Source organism: Moschus berezovskii, chromosome 3, assembly GCF_049115385.1.
Source record: "Moschus berezovskii isolate FMDL1 chromosome 3, NW_MosBer_1.0, whole genome shotgun sequence".
NCBI lineage: Eukaryota > Metazoa > Chordata > Mammalia > Artiodactyla > Moschidae > Moschus > Moschus berezovskii.
In genome coordinates this window covers 48610010-48634942 of record NC_142462.1, presented here as the reverse complement: position 1 = coordinate 48634942, position 24933 = coordinate 48610010, and the positions used below count along the sequence as shown (strand labels likewise).

Below are 24933 nucleotides of genomic sequence, written 5' to 3'. Positions count from 1 at the left end.
AAGCTAATATATATGTTTGCTTTTACTCTGTACGTTCTGTTTGTGTCCTTTGCTATTTAGAATATTGGTATTTTTCTTGTCATTTAATGTTAATCTATTATGAATTTTTAAAATATAGTTTCTTTTTCTCAGCTGTCTTTGTCTGGTTTTGCTATCAGGGTGATAGTGGCCTCATAGAATGAGTTTGGAAATGGTTCTTCATCTGCAATTTTTGGAATAGTTTCAGAAGGATAGCTGTTAACTCTTCACTAAATATTTGGTAGAATTCACCTGTTAAGCCATGTGGTCCTGGATTTTTGTTTATTGGGAGTTTTAAAATTAACTGATTCAATATTAGTCATGGTAATTGTTCTGTTCATATTTTCTGTTTCTTCCTGATTCAGTTTTCAATGTCTAAAAAATTGAACCTTTCTAAGAATTTGTCCATTTCTTCTGGGTTGTCCATTTTATTAGCATATAGTTGCCCACATGGTGGTATCAGTCACTTAGTCATGTCCAGCTCTTTGCGACCCCACAGATTATAGCCCACCAGGCTCCTCTGTCCGTGGGATTCTACAGGCAAGAATACTGAAGTGGGTTTCCATTCCCTTCTCCAGAAGATGTTCCCAACCCAGGGACTGAACCCAGATCTCCTGCATTGCAGGCAGATTCTTTACCGTATGAGCTACAGGGAAGAAGTCTCTTACTTCTGTGTGTCATTTGTAACGTTTCCTTTTTCATTTTTTATGTCATTTGGGTCCTCTCTCTTTTTTCTTGATGATTCTAGCTAAAGGTTTATTGATTTTGTTAATTTTTTCAAAGAACCAACTGTTAGCTTCATTGACCTTTTCTACTGTTTTTGTGGTCTCTATTTTGTTTATTTTTGCTCTGATCTTTATGATTTCTCTCCTATTAACTTTAGATTTTTGTTTGTAGTTCTTTTCTTGGTAGCTGTAGGTGTGGGTTAGGTTGCTTACTTGAGATTTTTCTTGTTCTCTGAGGACAAGCTGGTATGGTGTAAATTTCTTCTTAGAACTGCTTTTCCTACATCCTATAGGTTTTGGATTATTGTGATTTCATTTTCATTTGTCTGTAGGTATTTTTTTATTTTCTCTTTTAGTTTTTCAGTGGTTCATTGCTTGTTTAGTAATATATTGTTTAATCTCCATGAGTTTGTACTTTTGCAGTTGTTTTTTTTTTCCCCTTGTAGTTGGTTTTTAGCCTCATAGTATTATGCTCAGAAAAGATACTTCATTTGATTCCACTATTATATTGGGTTGGCCAAAAAGTTTCTTCCGTTTTTTTTGTAAAATGTTTCCCAGATGAACTTTTTGGCCAACCCAGTATTTACCAAGGTTTGCTTTGTGGCCCAGTATATGGTCTGTCCTGCAGAATATTCCATGTGTATGTGAAAGGAATGTGGATTCTGCTGCTTTTAGATGAGATGCTCTATAAATATCAGTTAAGTCCATTTGATGTAATTTGTCATTTAAGGTATGTGTTTTTCCTTATTGATTTTCTATCTGGGTGATCTGTCCATTGATGTAAGTGGAGAGTGTTGAAGTCTCCTACTATTATTGTGTTACTGTTAATTTCTCATTTTATATCTATTAACATTTACCTTACATATTGAGGTTTCTCATTTGTTGGATTGGAGATACACACACAAACACATAATTGTTATATCTTCTTTTTGGTTGATCCTTTGATTATTAAATAGTGTCCTTCTTTGTCTCTTTTTTTAAAATTTATTTATTTTAATGAAGGCTAATTACTTTAAATATTGTGGTGGTTTTGCATACATTGACATGAGTCAGCCACAGATGTACATGTGTCCCCATCCTGAACCCCCCTGCCACCTCCCTCCCCATCCCATCCTTCTGGGTTCTTCCAGGGCACCAACTTTGAGCACCCTGTTTCATGCATTGAACTTGGATTGGTGGTCTATTTCACATATGGTAATATACATGTTTCAATGCTATTCTCTCAAATCATCCCACCCACGCCTTCTCCCACAGATCCAAAAGCCTGTTCTTTATATCTGTGTCTCTTTTGCTGTCTCACATATAGGGTCAATGTTACCATCTTTCTAAATTCCATATATATGCATTAATATACTGTATTGGTGTTTTTTCTTTCTGACTTACTGCACTCTGCATAATAGGATCCAGTTTCATCCATCTCATTAGAACTGATTCAAATGCATTCTTTTTAATAGCTGAGTAATATTCCATGGTGTATATGTACTATAATTTTCTTTGTTTCTTTTGACAGTCTTTTATTTTAAAGTCTGTTTTGTCTGATATTAAATATTGCTACTCTGTCTTTCTTTAGATTTTCATGTGTGTGGAATACCTTTTTAACCCCCAACTTCAGTTTGTATATGTCTCTAGATCTGAAGTGGGTTGCTTATAGGCAGCAGGTATACAGGTTCTGTTTTTTTGTATCAGATTGTACTACAGAGTTACAGTAATTAAAGCAGTGTGGTTCAGTTCAGTTCAGTCGCTCAGTCGTGTCCGACTCTCTGCGACCCCATGAACCACAGCATGCCAGGCCTCCCTGTCTCCATCACCAACTCCCGGAGTTCACCCAAACTCATGTTCTCAGAGTCAGTGATGCCATCCAGCCATCTCATTCTCCGTCGTCCCCTTCTCCTCCCGCCCCCAACCTTTCCCAGCATCAGAGTCTTTTCCAGTGAGTCAACTCATCGCATGAGGTGGCCAAAGTATTGCAGTTTCAGCTTTAGCATCAGTCCTTCCAATGAACACCCAGGATCGATCTCCTTTAGAACGGACTGGTTGGATCTCCTTGCAGTACAAGGGACTCTCAAGAGTCTTCTCAAACACCACAGTTCAAAAGCATCAATTCTTCTGTGATCAGCTTTCTTCACAGTCCAACTCTCACATCCATACATGACCACGGGAAAAACCATAGCCTTGACTAGACGGACCTTGGTTGGCAAAGTAATGTCTCTGCTTTTTAATATACTATCAAGGTTGGTCATAACTTTCCTTCCAAGGAGTAAGCGTCTTTTAATTTCATGGCTGCAATCAGCATCTGCAGTGATTTTGGAGCCCCCCAAAATAAAGTCTGACACTGTTTCCACTGTTTTTCCATCTATTTGCCATGAAGTGATGGGACCAGATGCCATGATCTTTGTTTTCTGAATGTTGAGCTTCAAGCCAACCTTTTCACTCTCCTCTTTCACTTTCATCAAGAGACTTTTGAGTTCCTCTTCACTTTCTGCCATAAGGGTAGTGTCATCTGCATATCTGAGATTATTGATATTTCTCCCAGCAATCTTGATTCCAGCTTGTGCTTCTTCCAGCCCAGCGTTCCTCATAATGTACTCTGCATATAAGTTAAATAAGCAAGGTGACAATATACAGCCTTGACGCACTCCTTTTCCTATTTGGAACCAGTCGGTTGTTCCATGTACAGTTCTGACTGTTGCTTCCTGACCTGCATACAGGTTTCTCAAGAGGCAGGTCAGGTGGTCTGGGATTCCCATCTCTTTCAGAATTTTCCACAGTTTATTGTGATAGACACAGTCAAAGGCTTTGGCATAGTCAATGAAGAAGAAATAGATGGTTTTCTGAAACTCTCTTGCTTTCTCCATGATCCAGCGGATGTTGGCAATTTGATCTCTGGTGCCTCTGCCTTTTCTAAAACCTGCTTGAACATCTGGGAGTTCACGGTTCACATAGTGCTGAAGCCTGGCTTGGAGAATTTTGAGCATGACTTTACTAGCGTTTGAGATGAGTGCAATTGTGTGGTAGTTTGAGCATTCTTTGGCATTGCCTTTCTTTGGGATTGGAATGAAAACTGACCTTTTCCAGTCCTGTGGCCACTGCTGAGTTTTCCAAATTTGCTGGCATATTGAGTGAAGCACTTTCACAGCATCATCTTTCAAGATTTGAAATAGCTCAACTGGAATTCCATCACCACCACTAGCTTTGTTCGTAGTGATGCTTTCTAAGGCCCACTTGACTTCACATTCCAAGATGTCTGCCTCTAGGTCAGTGATCACGTTATCGTGATTATCTTGGTCGTGAAGATCTTTTTTGTACAGTTCAAAGCAAAATGGCTATCTGAGGAGGCCTTACAAATAGCTGTGAAAAGAAGAGAAGCGAAAAGCAAAGGAGAAACGGAAAGATATAAGCATCTGAATGCAGAGTTCCAAAGAATAGCAAGGAGAGATAAGAAAGCCTTCCTCAGTGATCAATGCAAAGAAACAGAGGAAAACAACAGAATAGGAAAAACAAGAGATCTCTTCAAGAAAATTAGAGATTCCAAGGGAACATTTCATGCAAAGATGGGCTCGATAAAGGACAGAAATAGTAGGGACCTAACAGAAGCAGAAGATATTAAGAAGAGGTGGCAAAAATATACAGAAGCAGTGTGGTACTGGCACAAAAACAGATGTATACTTCAGTGGAATAGGATAGAAAGCCCAGAAATAAGCCCATGCATTTATGATCAATTAATCTATGATAAATTAGGCAAGAATTTATCAATACAGGGGAGGAAAGAGAGTCTTCTCAGTAAGTTGTGCTGGACAAGCTACATGCTAGTCATAATGGGCATCAGTCTACAAACAGTAAAGGCTTGAGAAGGTGTGGAGAAAAAGGAACCCTCCTACACTGTTGGTAGGAATGTAAATTGGTATAATCACTATAGAAAACATAATTCAAAAGGATACCAGTGTTCATAGTAGCACTATGTGTAATAGCCAGGAAATGAAAGCAGCATAATTGTTCATTGATAGATGAATAAAAGATATGGTGTTATTACTCAGTCATAAAAAAGAATGAAATGATGCCATTTGCAGCAACATGGATGGGCCCAGAGATTATAATGTTAAGTGAAGTAAGTCAGAGGAATACAGATATCATAGGATATCACTTATGTGTGAAATTTAAAAGAATATATATGAACTTATTAGCAAAGTAGTAATAGATTGAGACATAGAAAACAAACTTATGGTTACCAGAAAATAACCAAGAGGGGGATAGTGTGGAGAGAGGGAGAGAAGGAACTAAATTAGTAGTTTGGGGTTAACATATACAAACTACTATATAGATAACAGATAAGCAACAAGGACCTACTTATTGTATAACACAGGGAACTATACTCAATATCTGTAATAACCTATAATGGAAAAGACTCTGGAAAAGAATATGTGTTGGGACTTCACTTGTGGTCCATTGATTAAGACTCCAAGCTCTCAATGCAGGGGATGTGGGTTCAATCCTTGATCGGGGAACTAAGATCCAGTATACCACATGATGTGGTCAAAAAAAGTTCAATTAAAAAAACTGTGTGTGTGTGTTTGTGTAACTGAGTCATTTTGCTCTGTATCTGGGGGAAAAAATAAATCTACATTTTGATAGTTTTCTCTATTCTATAGTTTGCCTTTTGACTTAATTTATGGTAATTTTTAAAAACATTTATAGGTTTTTGGACTTTTTAGTTTGTTTTGTTTATATATCTATATATTAATATATATATGCATATATATATATTTGCTTGTATATTTACACTAGACAGCTTTTAAGAGAAGGCAATGGCAACCCACTCCAGTACTCTTGCCTGGAAAATCCCATGGACGGAGGAGCCTGGTAGGCTACAGTCCATGGGGTCGCTAAGAGTCAGACACGATTGAGCGACTTCACTTTCACTTTTCACTTTCATGCATTGGAGAAGGAAATGGCAACCCACTCCTGTGTTCTTGCCTGGAGAATCCCAGGGATGGAGAAGCCTGGTGGGCTGCCATCTGTGGGGTCGCACAGAGTCAGACAGGACTGAAGTGGCTTAGCAGCAGCAGCAGACAGCTTTTAAAAATTAGTATATAAAAGGCTGTCTCAGAATTAGAGAAACCTAAGCAAGAGAGTTTCAGAAAAACATCTATTTCTGCTTCATTGACTATGCCAAGGCCTTTGACTGTGTCGATCACAATAAACCGTGGAACATTCTGAAAGAGATGGGAATCCCAGACCACCTGACCTGCCTCTTGAGAAACCTGTATGCAGGTCAGGAAGCAACTGTTAGAACTGGACATGGAAAACAGACTGGTTCCAAATAGGAAAAGGTATACGTCAAGGTTGTATATTGTCACCTTGCTTATTTAACTTATATGCAGAGTACATCATGAGGAACGCTGGGCTGGAAGAAGCACAAGCTGGAATCAAGATTGCTGGGAGAAATATCAATAATCTCAGATATGCAGATGACACTACCCTTATGGCAGAAAGTGAAGAGGAACTCAAAAGTCTCTTGATGAAAGTGAAAGAGGAGAGTGAAAAGGTTGGCTTGAAGCTCAACATTCAGAAAACAAAGATCATGGCATCTGGTCCCATCACTTCATGGCAAATAGATGGAAAAACAGTGGAAACAGTGTCAGACTTTGTTTTTTTGGGCTCCAAAATCACTGCAGATGCTGATTGCAGCCATGAAATTAAAAGACGCTTGCTCCTTGGAAGGAAAGTTATGACCAACCTTGATAGTATATTAAAAAGCAGAGACATTACTTTGCCAACCAAGGTCCGTCTAGTCAAGGCAATGGTTTTTCCCGTGGTCATGTATGGATGTGAGAGTTGGACTGTGAAGAAAGCTGATCGCCGAAGAATCGATGCTTTTGAACTGTGGTGTTGGAGAAGACTCTTGAGAGTCCCTTATACTGCAAGGAGATCCAACCAGTCCATTCTAAAGGAGATCAATCCTGGATGTTCATTGGAGGGACTGATGCTAAAGCTGAAACTCCAATACTTTGGCCACCTCATGCGACCAGTTGACTCACTGGAAAAGACTCTGATGCTGGGAAAGGTTGGGGGCGGGAGGAGAAGGGGACGATGGAGAATGAGATGGCTGGATGGCATTACCGACTCTGTGGACATGAGTTTGAGTGAACTCCGGGAGTTGGTGATGGACAGGGAGGCCTGGCGTGCTGTGATTCATGGGGTCGCGGAGAGTCGGACATGACTGAGCGACTGAACTGAACTGAACTGAACCTGACCATGGCCTAAAGAAGATAGGTGTTTAGTTCGCTCATATAATGGGATCTAAGGTTAAGTAGTGCTGGGGTGCTCTGCCTCGCATGATGATTCAGGGACCTACATTCCTGCTTTCTTATTGCCCTACTGTCCTTGGACATTGTCTTAATTCACCTGGTTGGAACAAGACCACAGGGACATCTATTTTCTGGCTTATACGTAGGAACAGGAATGATAGAGTCCAAGCCTGCGTTTTCCTTTTAGATACATGGTGATTTGATGAGAAATGTGGGGATATGGCTACACCCAGCAGCAAGTAAGGCTGAGCAAAATAGTCTCTAGCTGTCATGCTCTCAGCCACTATTCTTATTGTAATAGAAGAAGACGAGAACCTGCTTTTTTTTTCTTTTTTTCTTTATGAACCTGTTTTTAATGGTCAGTCACAGGCTTCCACTCATTTCTTTATTTGGTCTTCTGACAGAATTCTGTTCTCCCTTTCCGTGGTTCATATAAATATTCAGTTACGTTTTCTTATGCTTTCTCCTTGTTGTGTATTCTTCTTCTCTTTTCTCTACTCCCTCCCTTTCTGTCATCCAGCCAGTGAGTAAATGTGTTCCTTTATTAGGGATGTCATGGTGACGAAACCAAGTGCTCTCTTCCCTCATAGTTCACAGTCCAGCGGGTGAGAAAGACATTAAATCTGTGGTTTTAGGAGGGATCAGTGGACTCGAGGCCCCTGAGACCATTTTCATAATACTAAGATATTATTTGCCTTTTCTGTTGTGTTATTTGCTCTGATGGTAGCAAAGTAATAATCAGTCAAACTGCTGAATCACGTCAGTAGCACTGGGTTGTACCAGTGGTCATTGTATTCTTCACTACTGTACACTTGTGATTTAAAAATGTTGAAGTCATAAACATTATTTTTATTAAATCTTGACCATTGAGAAAATACCTGTTTAATATTCTGTGTGACCAAATGGGAAGTACTTCCAGACTGCTATTGCACGTGTTTTTTTGAGAAAGAGCAGTTGTGTGATTGCTTGAGTTATGAATTGAACTAGATACTGTTTTCCTGGAATACCATTCCATTTTCACTTGAAAGACAGAAAAATTATGGTTAACCCAACTTGGGATTTGGCAGTTAGTCAGTTGTCACTTCTAGGAAAACAGCAAACAGTATTTGTTGGCAATAATAAAATGTGAGCTTTCAAGCAAAAATAAATAAATAAATAGAAATTTTATAACCTTTTCCCTACCCTTGGGAGCTTGATACCATTTCACCTAAAGCTTTTTCTGGTGAAATTATGTGTAATATTACAGTAAAGGGAATGTAAACATAAATGCTTTTTTAAAAATATTGAAAATATGTCGACATTCAATTCTCTGTAAGTTAGTGAACTGATTTCCACATCAGACATGGATAAAAGATCCTTTCCAAGTACAAGATAGACCAGTGGATTTTAACCTACCAAAGTATAAGAAGTCCAAAGAAATGCATTGTAATCCAACTTTAAGCTGCTCTTTACAAATTTTGCTGTAGAATCAATGAAAACTATCCACAGTTATCTGCAAATGCTATTAAAATGCTCTTTCATTTTCTAACTACATTATTATGTGAAAATGGATTTTCTTCACTCAACCAAACTAATATATTGTATCACATTAAATGCAGACATAGATATGATAATCTAAAATTTGCAGAAAAGTAAAAGAATATTAGTTGTTTCACTTATAGGAGGAGGAGGGAAATAGAAATATTTCATAAAAATAATAAGCTTTTTATAACTCATCAGTACCTTAATCACTCTAATTACTCTGATCACAAGAAAAAAGAGGTTACCTTTCTACCTAACTGGTTCTCAGTCCCTGCTGCTGCTAAGTTACTTCAGTCGTGTCCAACTCTGTGCGACCACATAGACGGCAGCCCACCAGGCTCCGCCATCCCTGGGATTCTTGAGACAAGAACACTGAGGGAGTTGCCATTTCCTTCTCCAATGCATGAAAGTGAAAAGTGAAAGTGAAGTCACTCAGTCGTGTCTGACTCTTAGCGACCCCATGGACTGCAGCCTACCAGGCTCCTCCGTCCATGGGATTTTCCAGGCAAGAGTACTGGAGTGGGTTGCCATTGCCTTGTATTAGAATCACTTGGAGGGGTTGTTAAAACAGATTCCTGGGCCCCACTCCCAGGGTTTGAGTCACTAAGTTCTGGGTGGGACCTGAGAATGCACACTTCTTTCTTTTTTTTAACTGTTTATTTTACATTGCAGCATAGCTGATTAAAAATGTTGTGATAGTTTCAGGTGGACAGCAAAGGGACTCAGCTATACGTACAGAAGTATCCATTCTCCCCTAAACTCCTCTCCCACCCAGGCTACCACAGGACATTCCTGTGTCATTGGACATTTATGTTGCTTCCTTGTCTTGGCTGTTGTAAGCAGAGAATGCATATTTCCTAAGTGTTGCTGATACCGCTGATCTTTAGATTATAGTTTTAGAACCACTGTTCTCGCTCTGTATTGGACAAAGCTGATTGAGTTGCCATTTGAGGAAAGGAAAAAAAGATAAGTAGTACAGGTGTAAAGATAATGGCTGCAAGTGTCCTGAGTTGTCAGAAATTTGGGAATTAACTAAAAATTAAGCAGAAGAGAATGTCCAGAATGATTCAGTACCTGAGACTTTATCCTACTAACACACTAATATAACGAGTTAGCTTACCCCAGTTTTGTTTTGTTGTTGTTGTTGTTTTTGGCCAAGCCCTGATGCTTGCAGGATCTTAGTTCCCCCACCAAGGATGGAACATAGGCTCTTGGCAGCCCTAACCACTGGACAACCAGGAAATTCCCACCTCAGTTTCATGGTTACTGGCAGAAGCCATAAGAGCCTTGGTTCAGAGACAAAAATGACTATATTACAGCAATTGCAGTTGCCATTATGGCAATTTACCAGCCCTGATTCCCTCAGGCAACAAGAAGAGAGCCATGACTACACAGTCTATGAGTTATGTTGCAATCGAGGAGCCCTAAAGTTAGGGATCCTCAGTACTTTTCTCATAATGTGCAGTGCCCGGGAATTTGTCCCAGAGGATATGTTATCTTTGTTACACTGGACAGCAAAGAGACCTGCTCTTGGTTCCAGAGGACAGCCTTATCTCTGACTTCAAAGACTGTACTCTACATAAACATCCTTGAACAGATGGTTGAGGACAAAGGCAGTTGCTGCCTCTGCTCATGTATGTTCAGAAATGTGAGAGAGACCCATGAAGAGTTGTATGGCAACATAGGAAGAGTTGCCAGTTTGTGTATTATATTACTCAATGGTCCTTACTAGTAAACAGCTAAGCAAAAATCTGAGAGCAGTTAGACTTGAGTTTTAGAAAATGTGATGTATGACTCCCTAATAAAGGAAACCTTCCCCTCCTGTGTGGTACCAAATCATTTTCACAAATGTGTGTAACTGTCATTGGGAACAAAGTTCTCATGCTTTATAGGTCTTCTATGAACTATAAAATCAAACAGTTTTATAAAATGTATATGAACATTTAAAAGGTAAATATGAATTTAGTTAGACAGTTAGTGCTACATTAGTCACAGTAAATTGCACTTACAGTATGACTCTTGGATTAAGGCATACCTCTTCTATAGTGGGCTATATGATGACTAATTTTCCCACATCTTATTCTCTGTCTGAACTTCTGTAACTTTTCTTTTTTAAAGGATCCAGTAATTATCATTTGACCTTTACTTGCTGCAAATGCATCATTAACCTCCTTTGTTTCCCCCTCATTAGCTAAAGATAATTAAAGTAATACTGTTTGGCACAGGGTTAGTCCAAAACACTTTTCAGGTCCTTGTGACAGAACGCAATCTCACAACTGACTCATAGCTTGGAAACTGAGTTGAAATGGTCTTCAGTTCTGACTAGAGTGGTGTCTTTTCTCCTTCTCCCAGGTCAGTCCTGGTTTGTGTCCCCTTTAACTCTCAGCACTGCCCCACTTCCTATGGTCATTTGTGATGTGATTCCCTAAATGTGACTAAAGGCTCAGGGGTGCTTCAGGCTTTTCTCATCCCAGCTCTGCTTAGTGCTGCATCCCTCTGTTCTGATCCCATCCTTGCACAGTGTTTTCCGTGATATGATCACAGAAAATGACTTCTATGGACCAGATTTCACATTATCTTTTCCTGTGATTTCTTTCTTTAACTTTCACATAAAAGGCCAGGGAAGATCTCTGGCACCTAGATCTCATTCCTTCCTTGGGGGGTGGGGGGGAGGTGGCGAAAATCACTGCATCCAAACTTATTTTTTTGTTGAGCTTTTAGTATATATTATGTATATCATATATGGATATATTTACATATATTTCAAAAAAATTTTTGATGGTTTATAAAAGATCTATAAGAATAGGGAGTTTTACTCTCAGACACAACTTTGATTAGCCTGCTTGGAAACACATGGTCCTTTCTGTGGATAAGGGGGTCTAGTGATTGACAGCCAAACCGGATAGATTCATGCTTAGACACCTCCTCAAGCAAGGTACAACGTTTGTCACTTGCTTGAGTATCTTAGGACCTATAAACACAAACTCAAAATACAGATCCTGAAATTCAGCCATAAAGAGGCATTCAAATGACTCAGGATTTCTTAAAATATTCTTGTTACACAAAAACTAAACACTGAATTAATTCTTGCAGAAAATTTGTCAGCTCTCAGGAGTTTGCTTGTAGCACCAGTGCTTTATCCTTCCTCACCCTCACCTTGGGTTCTGCAGACTTGACTCTCCGAGACAGTGATTCCTCAGCTCATTTAGCTCCTTTTGTGGTCTCTTTGACTAGGCTGCCAGGAAAAAGTTTCCTGAGTTGCCCACAATTCTCCTTTCTTTTGTCCTCCCTTTATAGGGTAGCCTTGCATGTGTAATCATTCTCTCTCAGTGTTACAGTGTGATCCCTATTTCAGACATGAATGGCTTGGGGAGTGATTTTATGGGGAATTAATATTTAGAAAAAGAGGACCATTTGGGGGGAAATATATAGATTCTGATGTTTACAGTCAGTATTTTTATATCCCAGAATGTCAGGTAGTCTCATAAAATGTATGTATTCATATAAATGTAAGTCCAGCTTACAGCTAAATAAGAAAGGTTTCTAGATTATTACTTACGTTGGAGACTTATAATGAAAAACAAAGTCTTCTGAACCCAGAAATCATCTTCACAACAGTAGTGGTGAAAGAAAACTTTTTTTTTAATTGAATGGATTGCATCACAGGCAGTCCATTAAGAGACTGCAGAGACAGAAAGATATCTTACCCACTTACGTAGCCAAGCTGATACAACCTATTACATACATGTTTTCAAGATAAACAACTAGTTCCTAAATGACAGGCTTTACAACACCTTATGTAATACACAGTTCATCATAACTTTACTGGGTAACTGAAATAATCATCATTTAGCTAATTGGCCTTGTCCAGAAGAGAAACAAGCTTATCTTGTGATGAGGTAGTTTTGCAACTTGGAGCAAGATATTCAACCAAGCTAGACTTCTGCCCACCTGCAGAAACGGGCAGTTAGGGGTACTATCTCCCTGATGTTTACCTTTCAAAGAGATGATTCTTAGGTCATTGAGAAAGACATTCTCCATCATAAAGCTGACACAAAAGGCCTATTTAGTTTTCCAAAGGGAATACAGTTATTCTTGGGTATCTACAGGTGATTGGTTCCAGGACCTGCCACAGATTCAACCAACCTGAGAGTCTGTGTGTAGTACTATGTGAATTTACTGGGGGGAAAAAAAAATCCATGTATAAGTGAAACCATTCAGTTCAAACCCAGGTTGTTCAAGGATCAAGTGTACATACATTTCAAAGAGAGGGGAAAGTTTTACTTACATTTAAAACAATTCTAAGTAAATGTCTTGAAGGGAGAGAAATTTTTCTTTACTTCCATCAGGGATAATTTAAGCCTCTTTAATTGATATTTGCCCTTTGCTGTTATTCAGTTGCTAAGTCGTGTCCAGCTCTCTTTGCAACCCTATGGACTGCAGTGTGGCAGGCTTCCCTTTCCTTCATGATCTCCCAGAGTTTGCACAAACTCAGTCCATTGAGTCAATGATGCCATCCACCCATCTCATCCGTTGTCACTCCCTTCTCCTCCTGCCTTCAATCTTTCCAGGCATCAGGGTGTTTTCCAGTGAGTCAGCTCTTCGCATCAGGTGGCCAAAGTATTGGCGCTTCAGCTTCTGCATCAGTCCTTCCAGTGAATATACTGGGTTGATTTCCTTTAGGATTGACTGGTTGGATCTCCTTGCAGCCCAAGGGACTCTGAAGAGTCTTCTCCAACACCACAGTTCGAAAGCATCAACTCTTCAGCGTACAGTCTTTATGCCAGCTCTCACATCTGTACATGACTACTGGAAAAACCATAGCTTTAACTGTATGGCCCTTTGTTGGCAAAATAATGTCTGCTTTTTAATACACTGTCTAGATTTGTCATATTTGCCCTTGCATCCTCTTTATTTGCTTCTATCATAAAAATAAGGACCTTGATCTTATTAATCTTACAGTAGCTTTATGACTAAACAGAAGTGACTTTAAATGCACTTGTAAATTTGGTTTTATTACAGTTCAAATTATTATTTAGTCTTATTCAGTATAAAAATGGTTTAATTGGGATTTTTTTTTTAAGTGGAGTAGTGTTGTCATCATAGTCAACAAAAGAGTCCGAAATGCAGTAATTGGATGCAGTCTCAAAAACGACAGAATGATCTCTGTTCATTTCCAAGGCAAACCATTCAATATCACAGTATGCCCTGACCAGTAATGCTGAAGAAGCTGAAGTTGAATGGTTCTATGAAGACCTACGAGACCTTCTACAACTAACACCCCAAAAAGATGTCCTTTTCATTATAGGGGAGTGGAATGCAAAAGTAGGAAGTCAAGAAACACCTGGAGAAACAGGCAGATTTGGCCTTGGAGTACAGAATGAAGCAGGGCAAAGGCTAATAGAGTTTTACCAAGAGAATGCACTGGTCATAGCAAACACCCTCTTCCAAAAACCCAAGACAAGACTACACATGGACGTCACCAGATGGTCAATACTGAAATCAGATTGATTATATTCTTTGCAGCCAAAGATGGAGAAGCTCTATACAGTCAGCAAAAATAAGATTGGGAACTGACTGTGGCTCAGATCATGAACTCCTTATTGCCAAATTCAGACTTAAATTGAAGAAAGTAGGGAAAACCACTAGACCATTCATATATGACCTAAATCAAATCCCTTATGATTATACAGTGGAAGTGAGAAATACATTGAAGGGATTAGATCTGTTAGAGTGCCTGAAGAACTATGGACGGAGGTTCGTGATATTGTACAAGAGGCAGGAATTAAGACCATCCCCAAGAAAAAGAAAAGCAAAAAGGCAAAATGGTTGTCTGAGGAGGCCTTCCAAATAACTGTGAATAGAAGAGAAGCAAAAGGCAAAGGAGAAAAAGAAATCTACACCCATTTGAATGCAGAATTCCAAAGAATAGTAAGGAGAGATAAGAAAGCCTTCCTCAGTGATCAGTGCAAAGAAATAGAGCAAAACAATAGAAAGGGAATGACTAGAGATCTCATCAAGAAAATTAGAGACACCAAGGGAACATTTCATGCAAAGACGGGCTCGATAAAGGACAGAAATGGTATGGACCTAACAGGAGCAGAAGATATTAAGAGGTGTCAAAAATACACAAAAGAACTGTACAATAAAGATCTTCATTACCAGGTAATGATGATGGTGTGATCACTCACCTAGAGCCAGACATCCTAGAATGTGAAGTCAGGTGGGCCTTAGGAAGCATCATCACTGCGAACAGAGCTAGTGGAGGTGATGGAATTCCAGCTGAGCTATTTCAAATCCTAAAAGATGATGCTGTGAAAGTGTTGCACTCAATATCCCAGCAAATTTGGAAAACTCAACATTGGCCACAGGACTGGAAAAGGTCAGTTTTCATTCCAGTCCCAAAGAAAGGCAAGGTCGAGAAATGTTCAAACTACCTGCCCAATTGCACTCATCTCACACCCTACCATCAGTTCAGTTCAGTTCAGTCGCTCAGTCGTGTCCGACTCTCCGCGACCCCATGAATCACAGCACGCCAGGCCTCCCTGTCCATCACCAACTCCCGGAGTTCACTCAAACTCATGTCCACAGAGTCGGTAATGCCATCCAGCCATCTCATTCTCTGTCGTCCGCTTCTCCTCCTGCCCCCAGCTTTTCCCAGCATCAGAGTCTTTTCCAGTGAGTCAATTCGTCTCATGAGGTGGTAATGCTCAAAATCCTCCAAGCCAGGTTTCAACAGTACATGAACTGTGAACTTCTAGATGTTCAAGCTGGATTTAGAAACGGTAGAGGAACCAGAGATAAAATTGCCAACATCCATTGGATCATCAAAAAAGCAAGAGAGTTCCAGGAAAACATCTATTTCTGATTTCTTGACTATGTCAAAGCCTTTGACTGTGTGGACCACAACAAACTGTGGAAAGTTTTTCAAGAGATGGGAATACCAGACCACCTGACCTGCTTCTTGAGAAATCTGTATGTAGGTCAGGAAGCAGCAGTTAGAACTGGGACATGGAACAACAGATTGGTTCCAAATAGGAAAAGGACTAAATCAAGGCTGTATATTGTCACCCTGTTTATTTAACTTATATGCAGAGTACATCATGAGGAACACTGTATGGGCTGGATGAAGCACAGCTGGAATCAGGATTGCCGGAAGAAATATCAGTAACCTCAGATATGCAGATGACACCACCGTTATGGCAAAAAGCAAAAGAGAACTAAAGAGGCTCTTGATGAAAGTGAAGCAGAAGAGTGAAAAAGTTGACTTAAAACTCAACATTCAGAAAACAGATCATGGCATCTAGTCCCATCACTTCATGGGAAATAGATGGGGAAACAGTGACAGACTTTATTTTTTGGGCTCCAAGATCACTGCAGATGATGACTGCTGCCATGAAATTAAAAGACGCCTCTTGGAAGGAAAGTTAATACTAACCTAGACAGCATATTAAAAAGCAGAGACATTACTTTACTAACCAAGGTCCGTCTAGTCAAGGCTATGGTTTTTCCGAGAGTAGGACTATGAAGCGGAGAAGGCAATGGCAAGCCACTCCAGTACTATTGCCTAGAAAATCCCATGGATGGAGGAGCCTGATAGGCTGCAGTCCGTGGGGTCGCTAAGGGTCGGACACGACTGAGCGACTTCACTTTCACTTTCACACATTGGAGAAGGAAACGGCAACCCACTCCAGTGTTCTTGCCTGGAGAATCCCAGGGACGGGGGAGCCTGGTGGGCTTCCGTCTATGGGGTCGCACAGAGTCGGACATGACTGAAGTGACTTAGCAGCAGCAGGACTATGAAGAAAGTTGATCGCCGAAGAGTTGATGCTTTTGAACTGTGGTGCTGGAGAAGACTCTTGAGAGTCCCTTGGACTGCAAGGAGATCCAACCAGTCCATCCTAAAGGAAATCAGTTCTGAATATTCATTGGAAGGACTGATGCTGAGGTTGAAACTCCAATCCTTTGGCCACCTGATTGGAAGAACTGACTCATTTGAAAAGACCCTGATGCTAAGAAAATTTGAAGGCCGGAGGAGAAGAGGATGACAGAGGATGAGATGGTTGGATGGCATGAGTTTGAGTAAACTTTGGGAGTTGGTGATGGACAGGGAGCCCTGGCATGCTGCAGTCCATGGGGTTGCAAAGAATTGGACATGACTGAGCTACTGAACTGAGTTTGTCAGAAGCTCAGCATAAGTTGACTTTGGCTAAATCACTGTTTTCATGCTGAACAGCCTGTGATGTTGAGTAGCTGAAACTGGTAAGTTATATAAACATGCACCTAAGCAAAGAATCAGACAAAGAACTGTTGGTTAGTTGCTAAGTCGTGTCTGCTTCTTTTGCGATCCCATGGACTATAGCCTGTCAGGATCCTCTGTCCATGGGATTTCCTAGGCAAAAATATTTAGTGGCTTGCCACTTCCTTCTCCAGGGAATCTTCCCAACCCAAGGACAGAACCTGCACCTTTTCATGGGCAGGCAATTCTTTACCACTCAGGCACCAGGGATTTCCTGGCAAAGAATATTGGGAAATAGAAAAGTTTGTGTTTTCTGAGGTTGGAGGTCTTTTTTCTTTTAGACTTCACTACAGTTAAAATTCTGAATTTCCCTAGACAGCCCCTCAGCAAACTTCGGGAGTAGGCACTATTTGCTTATCATTTTTATAACTGTAACTTATATAATTCTATTCACGGACTTAGAATCTAGCCGAGGGTGATTTTACTTAGACCTCTATGTGGTTTTAGTCTTTCCCCTCCTCCTCCCTCTCCTTGTCAGCACTTGATGTGCTGCTGAGTGAGCTAATGCACACGTGGCCGTGCCCGCAGGTGAGTCCTGTCCGTGTCACTGGTGGTGTGCCCTTACTCTCCCATCATCTGTGTGGTGTGTCAGATGCCGAGCTCCACTTCACACAACTGCTGGGCGCAATGTTTGCTCACAGACTTGCTGTTTTCCATCTGCCACTTCCTCTTTAAAGAGAAGGCTGGGGGATCTGCCTCAGTGGCCTTATGGTTCCTGTGGCCACGTTGCACGCATTCTTGCCCACTACCCTGAAGTCTGTCATTTCACACTGACCAGCTTGTCGAGGTTACTTTAGAGGCCACCTAGTCATCTTGACTGGGTCAGCCTTGTGACTGCAGGGATCTGTGACTAGGATCTCTCCTGACAACAGGTGTTATGTATTCCTTGTTTCTTCTTGAAGGAAGGGTTCTCTCACTCTTAATCTCACCTATGGATTGAATTGAAAAGTGATAGCACATTTACCCTTTTCTCCTTTATCCTGCCTCCATGACCTCTGAAGTTTGTTTTTGTTTTTTTTTGTTTTCTTAATATATAAACAATTGCTTCCTTTCAGGCTCTCAAACAAGACTGTGCTGAGCTTTGTAGAGAACTAGTCTCTTGTACACTGTATGGAAAGAATAGCAGTGTTCAGAATTTTGGAACCATGACAAGGCAGCATTTCTAATTTTCCTATTAAGAGTCTGTGTAGAACTAAGAATTGAAAACTAATTATGTAAATCTTTAAATTTTGAAAGATCCCCCACCCCCTAGTGTTTCTGCCTCTGGGATATCTATTCCACAGAAGGTACCTTGTATCTAGCAAAAACATCAAACGTTCAACCAATAACACTGCCACCCCTCACACTTAAATGTTAAACATGTTTCAGGATTTTTTTGAACCGCAAACCATTGACTAGATTCTCTATTGCTCATACAATTGGTGACATGGGAAGTGAATTTGAATGTAAAAATAATGTCTAACATTAGGAAAACTTGCTTTTTTCTCATTAAGATTTTACAATTTTCATCTGTGTACACATAGTTTAGCTAGTAACTTTTCTGTTCTTTGCTGTTTCATCTTATTCTTGACTGTTTCTGATTTTTCCACCTTGTGTGGTTCTCAGAGCTCGTGGACTTGTGTCATGTGAGCCTTTCTCTGAGCCTCTGAGTTGTTTCGCTAACAGAATGGGGGTGTCACCACAGCACGTCTGCTGCTGAGTCACCGTGCAGGGCCCTGGAAGCTCAGTGGCCCCTTGGAGAGAGCTCTGCTGCAAACTGGTGGGGGCGTGTGACTTGGGCAGACCTCTCCTGAATTAGAGAAATGTGTGAGCCATGATGTCTACAATTGTGCTTTTCATAGCGCCAAGTATACTGTTGCTGATTAATAAATAATGGGTTGTTTATCTTGGAGTTGTTTGTGTTGGCAGATGCCCTCTAAGATTCAAAGACTGTCTGTAAACTAATAATGCCCTCATTGTTTATTCAACGCCTGCTTTTCTATTTAATATGCAGCTATCTTGGAGAAATTTCTTGAATATCAAATCACAAGTAAAATGTAAGCAGTTTTTTTCCCCCAGATTTCCAAATAGGCCATTTAACTGTGACTTATTCTCAGATGCTCTGATGATCTGGTTGTGTGCGTGTGGCTGAGGGGGAAGGGCAAGGGAATGAGGCCCAGAAGTTTGCCATCTACCAGATCCATCATGGATAGCTTAAATAAATTCAGGTACATTTCTGGTTGATGGTGTGTCTAGCACAGGTTAGCTGCTGAGCTTTCAAGTGGAAAATGTGCAAAGGGACAGGCAGCAGGGATCACAGTGGGAGTGGGTCGGGAGAGGCTGATGAAGGAAGTAGGTTTGATGGTTGATACAGCGTCACTGGTGTGGCATGAGGAACAGAGCAAATTACACTCGGCAGGAGGAACAGTATGTTTGAAGACTTGTGGCGTCATCAGCAGTAGGTGTTCTAGGAACTGTAAGTTCGGTGATACTGGAGCATAAAGCACTGTAGGAATGGCCCTGGGAAAATGGGAATGTGAGGGCCAGATAATGAAAATCCTGAGCCCCATCTCTCTAACAGGAGTGATAGCTCCATGATGTGTAGCTCTGGCCGAAGACAGCATGAAGCTGTCACACCTTCCTTGTTCTGTGTGCTATGCTCAGATGTTCTCAGTATCTAGAGGGCTCTAATTTTATAAAGGGCCATTTTGTGATTAATCTTTTCATGTTGTGATGGCATAATTCTAGAGACTCAAATGGTGAGGAGATTGTGCATGAGTATAGAGGGTCAGGGAGAGGTTTTTTTGTTTGTTTGTTTTTTAGGGATAGTTTTGAGACTGGGTTTATGACTCGGATGATAGGGAATATAGGAAAACATGGGCGGAGATATTTCTTTCTGCATACCTTTGCATCCTCAGTGCTGGCAAAGTGTGTTGGCTCTGTGTCGGTTTTTTAATAATGGTGGTCAACTATATAATGCATGAGACATTGTTATTTTAACATATTTAAAAATAATTTTCATGGTTTCTTGGTACTGCTGGCTATCTGTTTCACAATAGGCAAAGGTTAAAATTATGATAATTGGCCAAACAATTAAATGTCTTCCGGTGAGGGGCAAAATCTTGGATAAAATTAATTTATACTGCTTCAGTATAAGTCATAGAAGAAGGAATTTTTTTAAGTGCTTTAGGGAATACATAAAAACGATGAAAGCATTTTTTTTCAGTTGAGTTTTAAGTATTATGATGTAAAAATATTTGGGACTTATTTTTAAGAAATTTTCGGTATTTTGGAAACCAATAAAGGTCATTTTGATATAAAATTTAGTCACAGATGTTAAAAAAAATGGTTATCGGTAAAGGGGGTAGACTGGGATTGATATATATATATATATAATAGATAACTGATAAGGACCTACTATATAGCACAGGAAACTATACTCAATACTCTGTAATGACCCTATATGGGAAAACATATTTTTAATATATGTGTGTATAACTGATTTACTTTGCTGTACAGCAGAAAGTAATACAGCAATGTAAATGAACTATACTCCAATTTAAAAAAAAATGTTTTAAAAATTTCAACTGTGAAAGAGAATGTGTGTGTTTGGAAGTTGGATATACATAAATGATAAAATTAGAAATCCCTTAATTATTTTATTTCACATTTTTTAGGTGCTGGTGAATCTGGGAAGAGTACAATTGTGAAGCAAATGAAGTAAGTAGATTTAAAACATTAATTTTTTTTTTGATGTTGTTTAAGTGTACCGTTCCCTCAAAGGAAGTAAGTATTCTTTTTTCCCTTTTATCTCCTTAGAATTATCCATGAAGCTGGTTATTCAGAAGAGGAGTGTAAGCAGTACAAAGCAGTGGTCTACAGTAACACCATCCAGTCAATTATTGCTATCATTAGGGCCATGGGAAGATTGAAGATTGACTTCGGTGACTCGGCCCGGGCGGTAAGTTACTAAAGTCCTTGGAGTAGATCAGAAGAGTAAAAAAAAAAAAAAACCTTGCATGATAACACCATACTGTATTTATCAGCTGCCTCAGAACCAGAAGAATAGTAGTGAGTGAAGTAGGTCAGAAGCTTTAGAACTGAGTAGAGTAAGAATACACAGATTTGCATAATCTTCCCATTAGAGCCAGAATGCTTTCCTTATCCATCAGATGTTTCGGACTCAGTAACCATTACCATGTTTTCTATGTAGCATAGTATACTGACTACCTCTGAATCTCCATAATGGTTTTGAGTAGTTACTACTGAGTTCAGTAAACTGCCTACACTGGCATTCTTCAGAATTTGTTTATATGATTTGGAATGCTGAAATGATACAGTTTGCTTATCTTTGAAATCAGAAAATATTGACTATTAGAAAACATCTTTCAAAATTTCAGAGCTAGAAGGATAAGGACCTTAGGAGACAGGGTAGTTCCACCCCTTTGTTTTAGCAGTAAAGAAACTGGAACCCAAGACATTACATGATAGGAAAGATTGCCACACGATGGTAAGCAAGGCAGTGTGCCTGTGCTGCCTTATGTGACCAGTGTGTAACTTGTTTTCAGTTTGATTGGAAACAGCCCCAGCCTGGCCCATATATTACGTTTTCCTCTTTTCTCCCCAGTCCTGGGTGGCTTGCTTAATCTGTTTCAAGTTTTTTTTATTTGTGTTTGGTTTATTCTTCACTGATTCGTTTTTTTTTTTTTTTAATATGGTAAAAATTGATGTTTCCAGAAAACTTTAATTGAATCTCTAAATTAGTTTTTAATATTTTGGTACAAAGTATATGTATATTATTTTATAGTTCCTTTTTATTTTTATGTGATGTTCAGTTCAGTTGCTCAGTTGTGTCCAACTCTTTGCAACCCCATGAATCAGAGATGCCAGGCCTCCCTGTCCATCACCAACTCCCAGAGTTCACTCAAACTCATGTCCATCGAGTCGGTGATGCCATCCAGCCATCTCATTCTCTGTCATCCACTTCTCCTCCTGCCCCCAATCCCTCCCAGCATCAGACTCTTTTCCAGTGAGTCAATTCTTCGCATGAATTGGCCAAAATATTGGAATTTCAGCTTTAGCATCAGTCCTTCCAATGAACACCCAGGACTGATCTCCTTTAAAATGGACTGGTTGGATCTCCTTGCAGTCCAAGGGACTCTCAAAAGACTTCTCCAACACCACAGTTCAAAAGCATCAATTCTTTGGCGCTCAGCTTTCTTCACAGTCCAACTCTCACATCCATACATGACCACGGGAAAAACCATAGCCTTGACTAGAAGGACCTTGGTTGGCAAAGTAATGTCTCTGCTTTTTAATATGCTATCTAGGTTGGTCATAACTTTCCTTCCAAGGAGTAAACATCTTTTAATTTCATGGCTGCAATCAGCATCAACAGTGATTTTGGAACCCAAAAAAGTAAAGTGTGACACTGTTTCCCCATCTATTTCCGATGAAGTGATGGGACCAGATGCCATGATCTTCGTTTTCTGAATGTTGAGCTTTAAGCCATCTTTTTCACTCTCCTCTTTCACTTTCATCAATAGGCTTTTTAGTTCTTCACTTTCTGTCATAAGGGTGGTGTCATCTGCGTATCTGAGGTTATTGATATTTTTAACCCGGCAATCTTGATTCCAGCTTGTGCTTCTTCCAGCCCAGCATTCCTCATGATATACTCTGCATATAAGTTAAATAAGCAGGGACAATATACAGCCTTGACGTACTCCTTTTCCTGTTTGGAACCAGTCTGTTGTTCCATGTCCAGTTCGAACTGTTGCTTCCTGACCTGCATACAGGTTTCTCAATAGGCAGGTCAGGTGGTCTGGTATGCCCACCTTTTTCAGAATTTCCCACAGTTTGTTGTGATCCACACAGTCAAAGGCTTTGGCATAGTCAATGAAGCAGAAATAGATGTTTTTCTGGAACTCTCTTGCTTTTTCCATGATCCAGTGGATGTTGGCAATTTGATCTCTGATGCCTCTGCCTTCTCTTTTCTTTTTTTTATTTTTTTTCCTTTTTTTTTTTTTATTGGAGGCTAATTATTTTACAATATCATATTGGTTGGTTTTGCCGTACATTGACATGAATCCGCCCTGGGTGTACATGAGTTCCCCCTCCTGAACCCCCTCCCACCTCTCTCCTCCCTTTATCCTCCCTCTGGGTCATCCCCGCACACCAGCCCCAAGCATCCTGTGATATGCATCGACCCTGAATTGGCGATTCGTTTCACATATGATAATATACGTGTTTCAGTGCCATTCTCCCAAACCATCCCACCCTCACCCTCTCCCACAGAGTCCCAAAATCTGTTCTATACATCTGTGTCTCTTTTGTTGTCTTGTATACAGGGTTATCATTTGCATCTTTCTAAATTCCATATATATGCATTAGTGTACTGTATTGGTGTTTTTCTTTCTGGCTTACTTCACTCTGTATAATAGGCTCTAGTTACATCCACCTCATTAGAACTGATTCAAATGCATTCTTTTTAATGGCTGAGTAATACTCCATTGTGTATATGTACCAAAGCTTTCTTATCCATTCGTCTGCAGATGGACATCTAGGTTGCTTCCATGTCCTGGCTATTATAAACAGTGCTGCGATAAACATTGGAGTACGTGTGTCTCTTTCAATTCTGGTTTCCTCGGTGTGTATGCCCAGGAGTGCGATAGCTGGATCATATGGCAGTTCTATTTCCAGTTTTTTGAGGAATCTCCACACTGTTCTCCACAGTGGCTGTACTAGTTTGCATTCCCACCAACAGTGTAAGAGGGTTCCCTTCTCTCCACACCCTCTCCAGCATTTATTGCATGTAGACTTTGGATAGCAGCCATTCTGACTGGTGTGAAATGATATCTCATTGTGGTTTTGATTTGCATTTCTCTGATGATGAGGGATGTTGAGCATTTTTTCATGTGTTTGTTAGCCATCTTTATGTCTTCTTTGGAGAAATGTTTGTTTAGTTCTTTGGCCCATGTTTTGATTGGGTCATTTATTTTTCTGGAATTGAGCTGCAGGAACTGCTTGTATATTTTGGAGATTAATCCTTTATCAGTTGATTCATTTGCTATTATTTTCTCCCATTCTGAAGGCTGTCTTTTCACCTTGCTCATAGTTTCCTTTGCTGTGCAGAAGCTTTTGATTTTAATAGGTCCCATTTGTTTATTTTTGCTTTTATTTCCAATATTCTGGGAGGTGGGTCTTGGAGAATCCTGCTGTGATTTATGTCGGAGAGTGTTTTGCCTATGTTCTCCTCTAGGAGTTTTATAGAATCTGGTCTTACATTTAGCTCTCTAATCCATTTTGAGTTTATTTTGGTATATGGTGTTAGGAAGTGTTCTAGTTTCATTCTTTTACAAGTGGCTGACCAGTTTTCCCAGCACCACTTGTTAAAGAGACTGTCTTTTCTCCATTTTATATTCTTGCCTCCTTTGTCAAAGATAAGGTGTCCATATAAGCGTGGATTTATCTCTGGGCTTTCTGTTTTGTTCCATTGATCTATATTTCTGTCTGTATGCCAGTACCATACTGTCTTGATGACTGTGGCTTTGTAGTAGAGCCTGAAGTCCGGCAGGTTAATTCCCCCAGTTCCATTCTTCTTCCTCAAGATTGCTTTGGCTATTCGAGGTTTTACCTCTGCTTTTTCTAAAACCAGCTTGAACATCTGGAAGTTCATGGTTCATGTATTGCTGAAGCCTGGATTGGAGACTTTTGAGCATGACTTTACTAGCGTGGGAGATGAGTGCGATTTTGCGGTAATTTGCGCATTCTTTGGCATTGCCTTTCTTCAGGAGGGCTGAGAGAAGCTACTCCATGTTCAAGGTCAGGAGGAGCGTCCGTGAGGAGATACCCCTCGTCCAAGGTTATCTCCCTAATAATACTATAAAGACTTTTTTGTATAGAGACCATAACTTTTTGTCTTCTTAGGTCTGCCAGGTGTTTAATTTTATATACAGGCTCGATTTGTATTTAATAGGTAAAAAAAATGAATGAAAGCAGCATTAGAAAACACATATTGGGGAAATCTGTAAAAATTTGTTTATTTTGTATAAGTCACTAAAATTTCTTTATAAGTTGTGGGGCATAT

At 39.9% G+C, this 24933-nt stretch overlaps 1 protein-coding gene across 1 annotated transcript in view; it reads left to right on the top strand.

Moving 5' to 3' along the window:
- GNAI1 (G protein subunit alpha i1) overlaps positions 1-24933 on the top strand; it is a 111925-nt gene that overhangs the window by 49294 nt on the left and 37698 nt on the right. Inside the window, exons 2-3 of the mRNA XM_055420678.2 lie at positions 20525-20567; positions 20667-20808. Coding sequence (XP_055276653.1) covers positions 20525-20567; positions 20667-20808 — 185 coding nt within the window. The remainder of the gene's footprint in view (positions 1-20524; positions 20568-20666; positions 20809-24933) is intronic.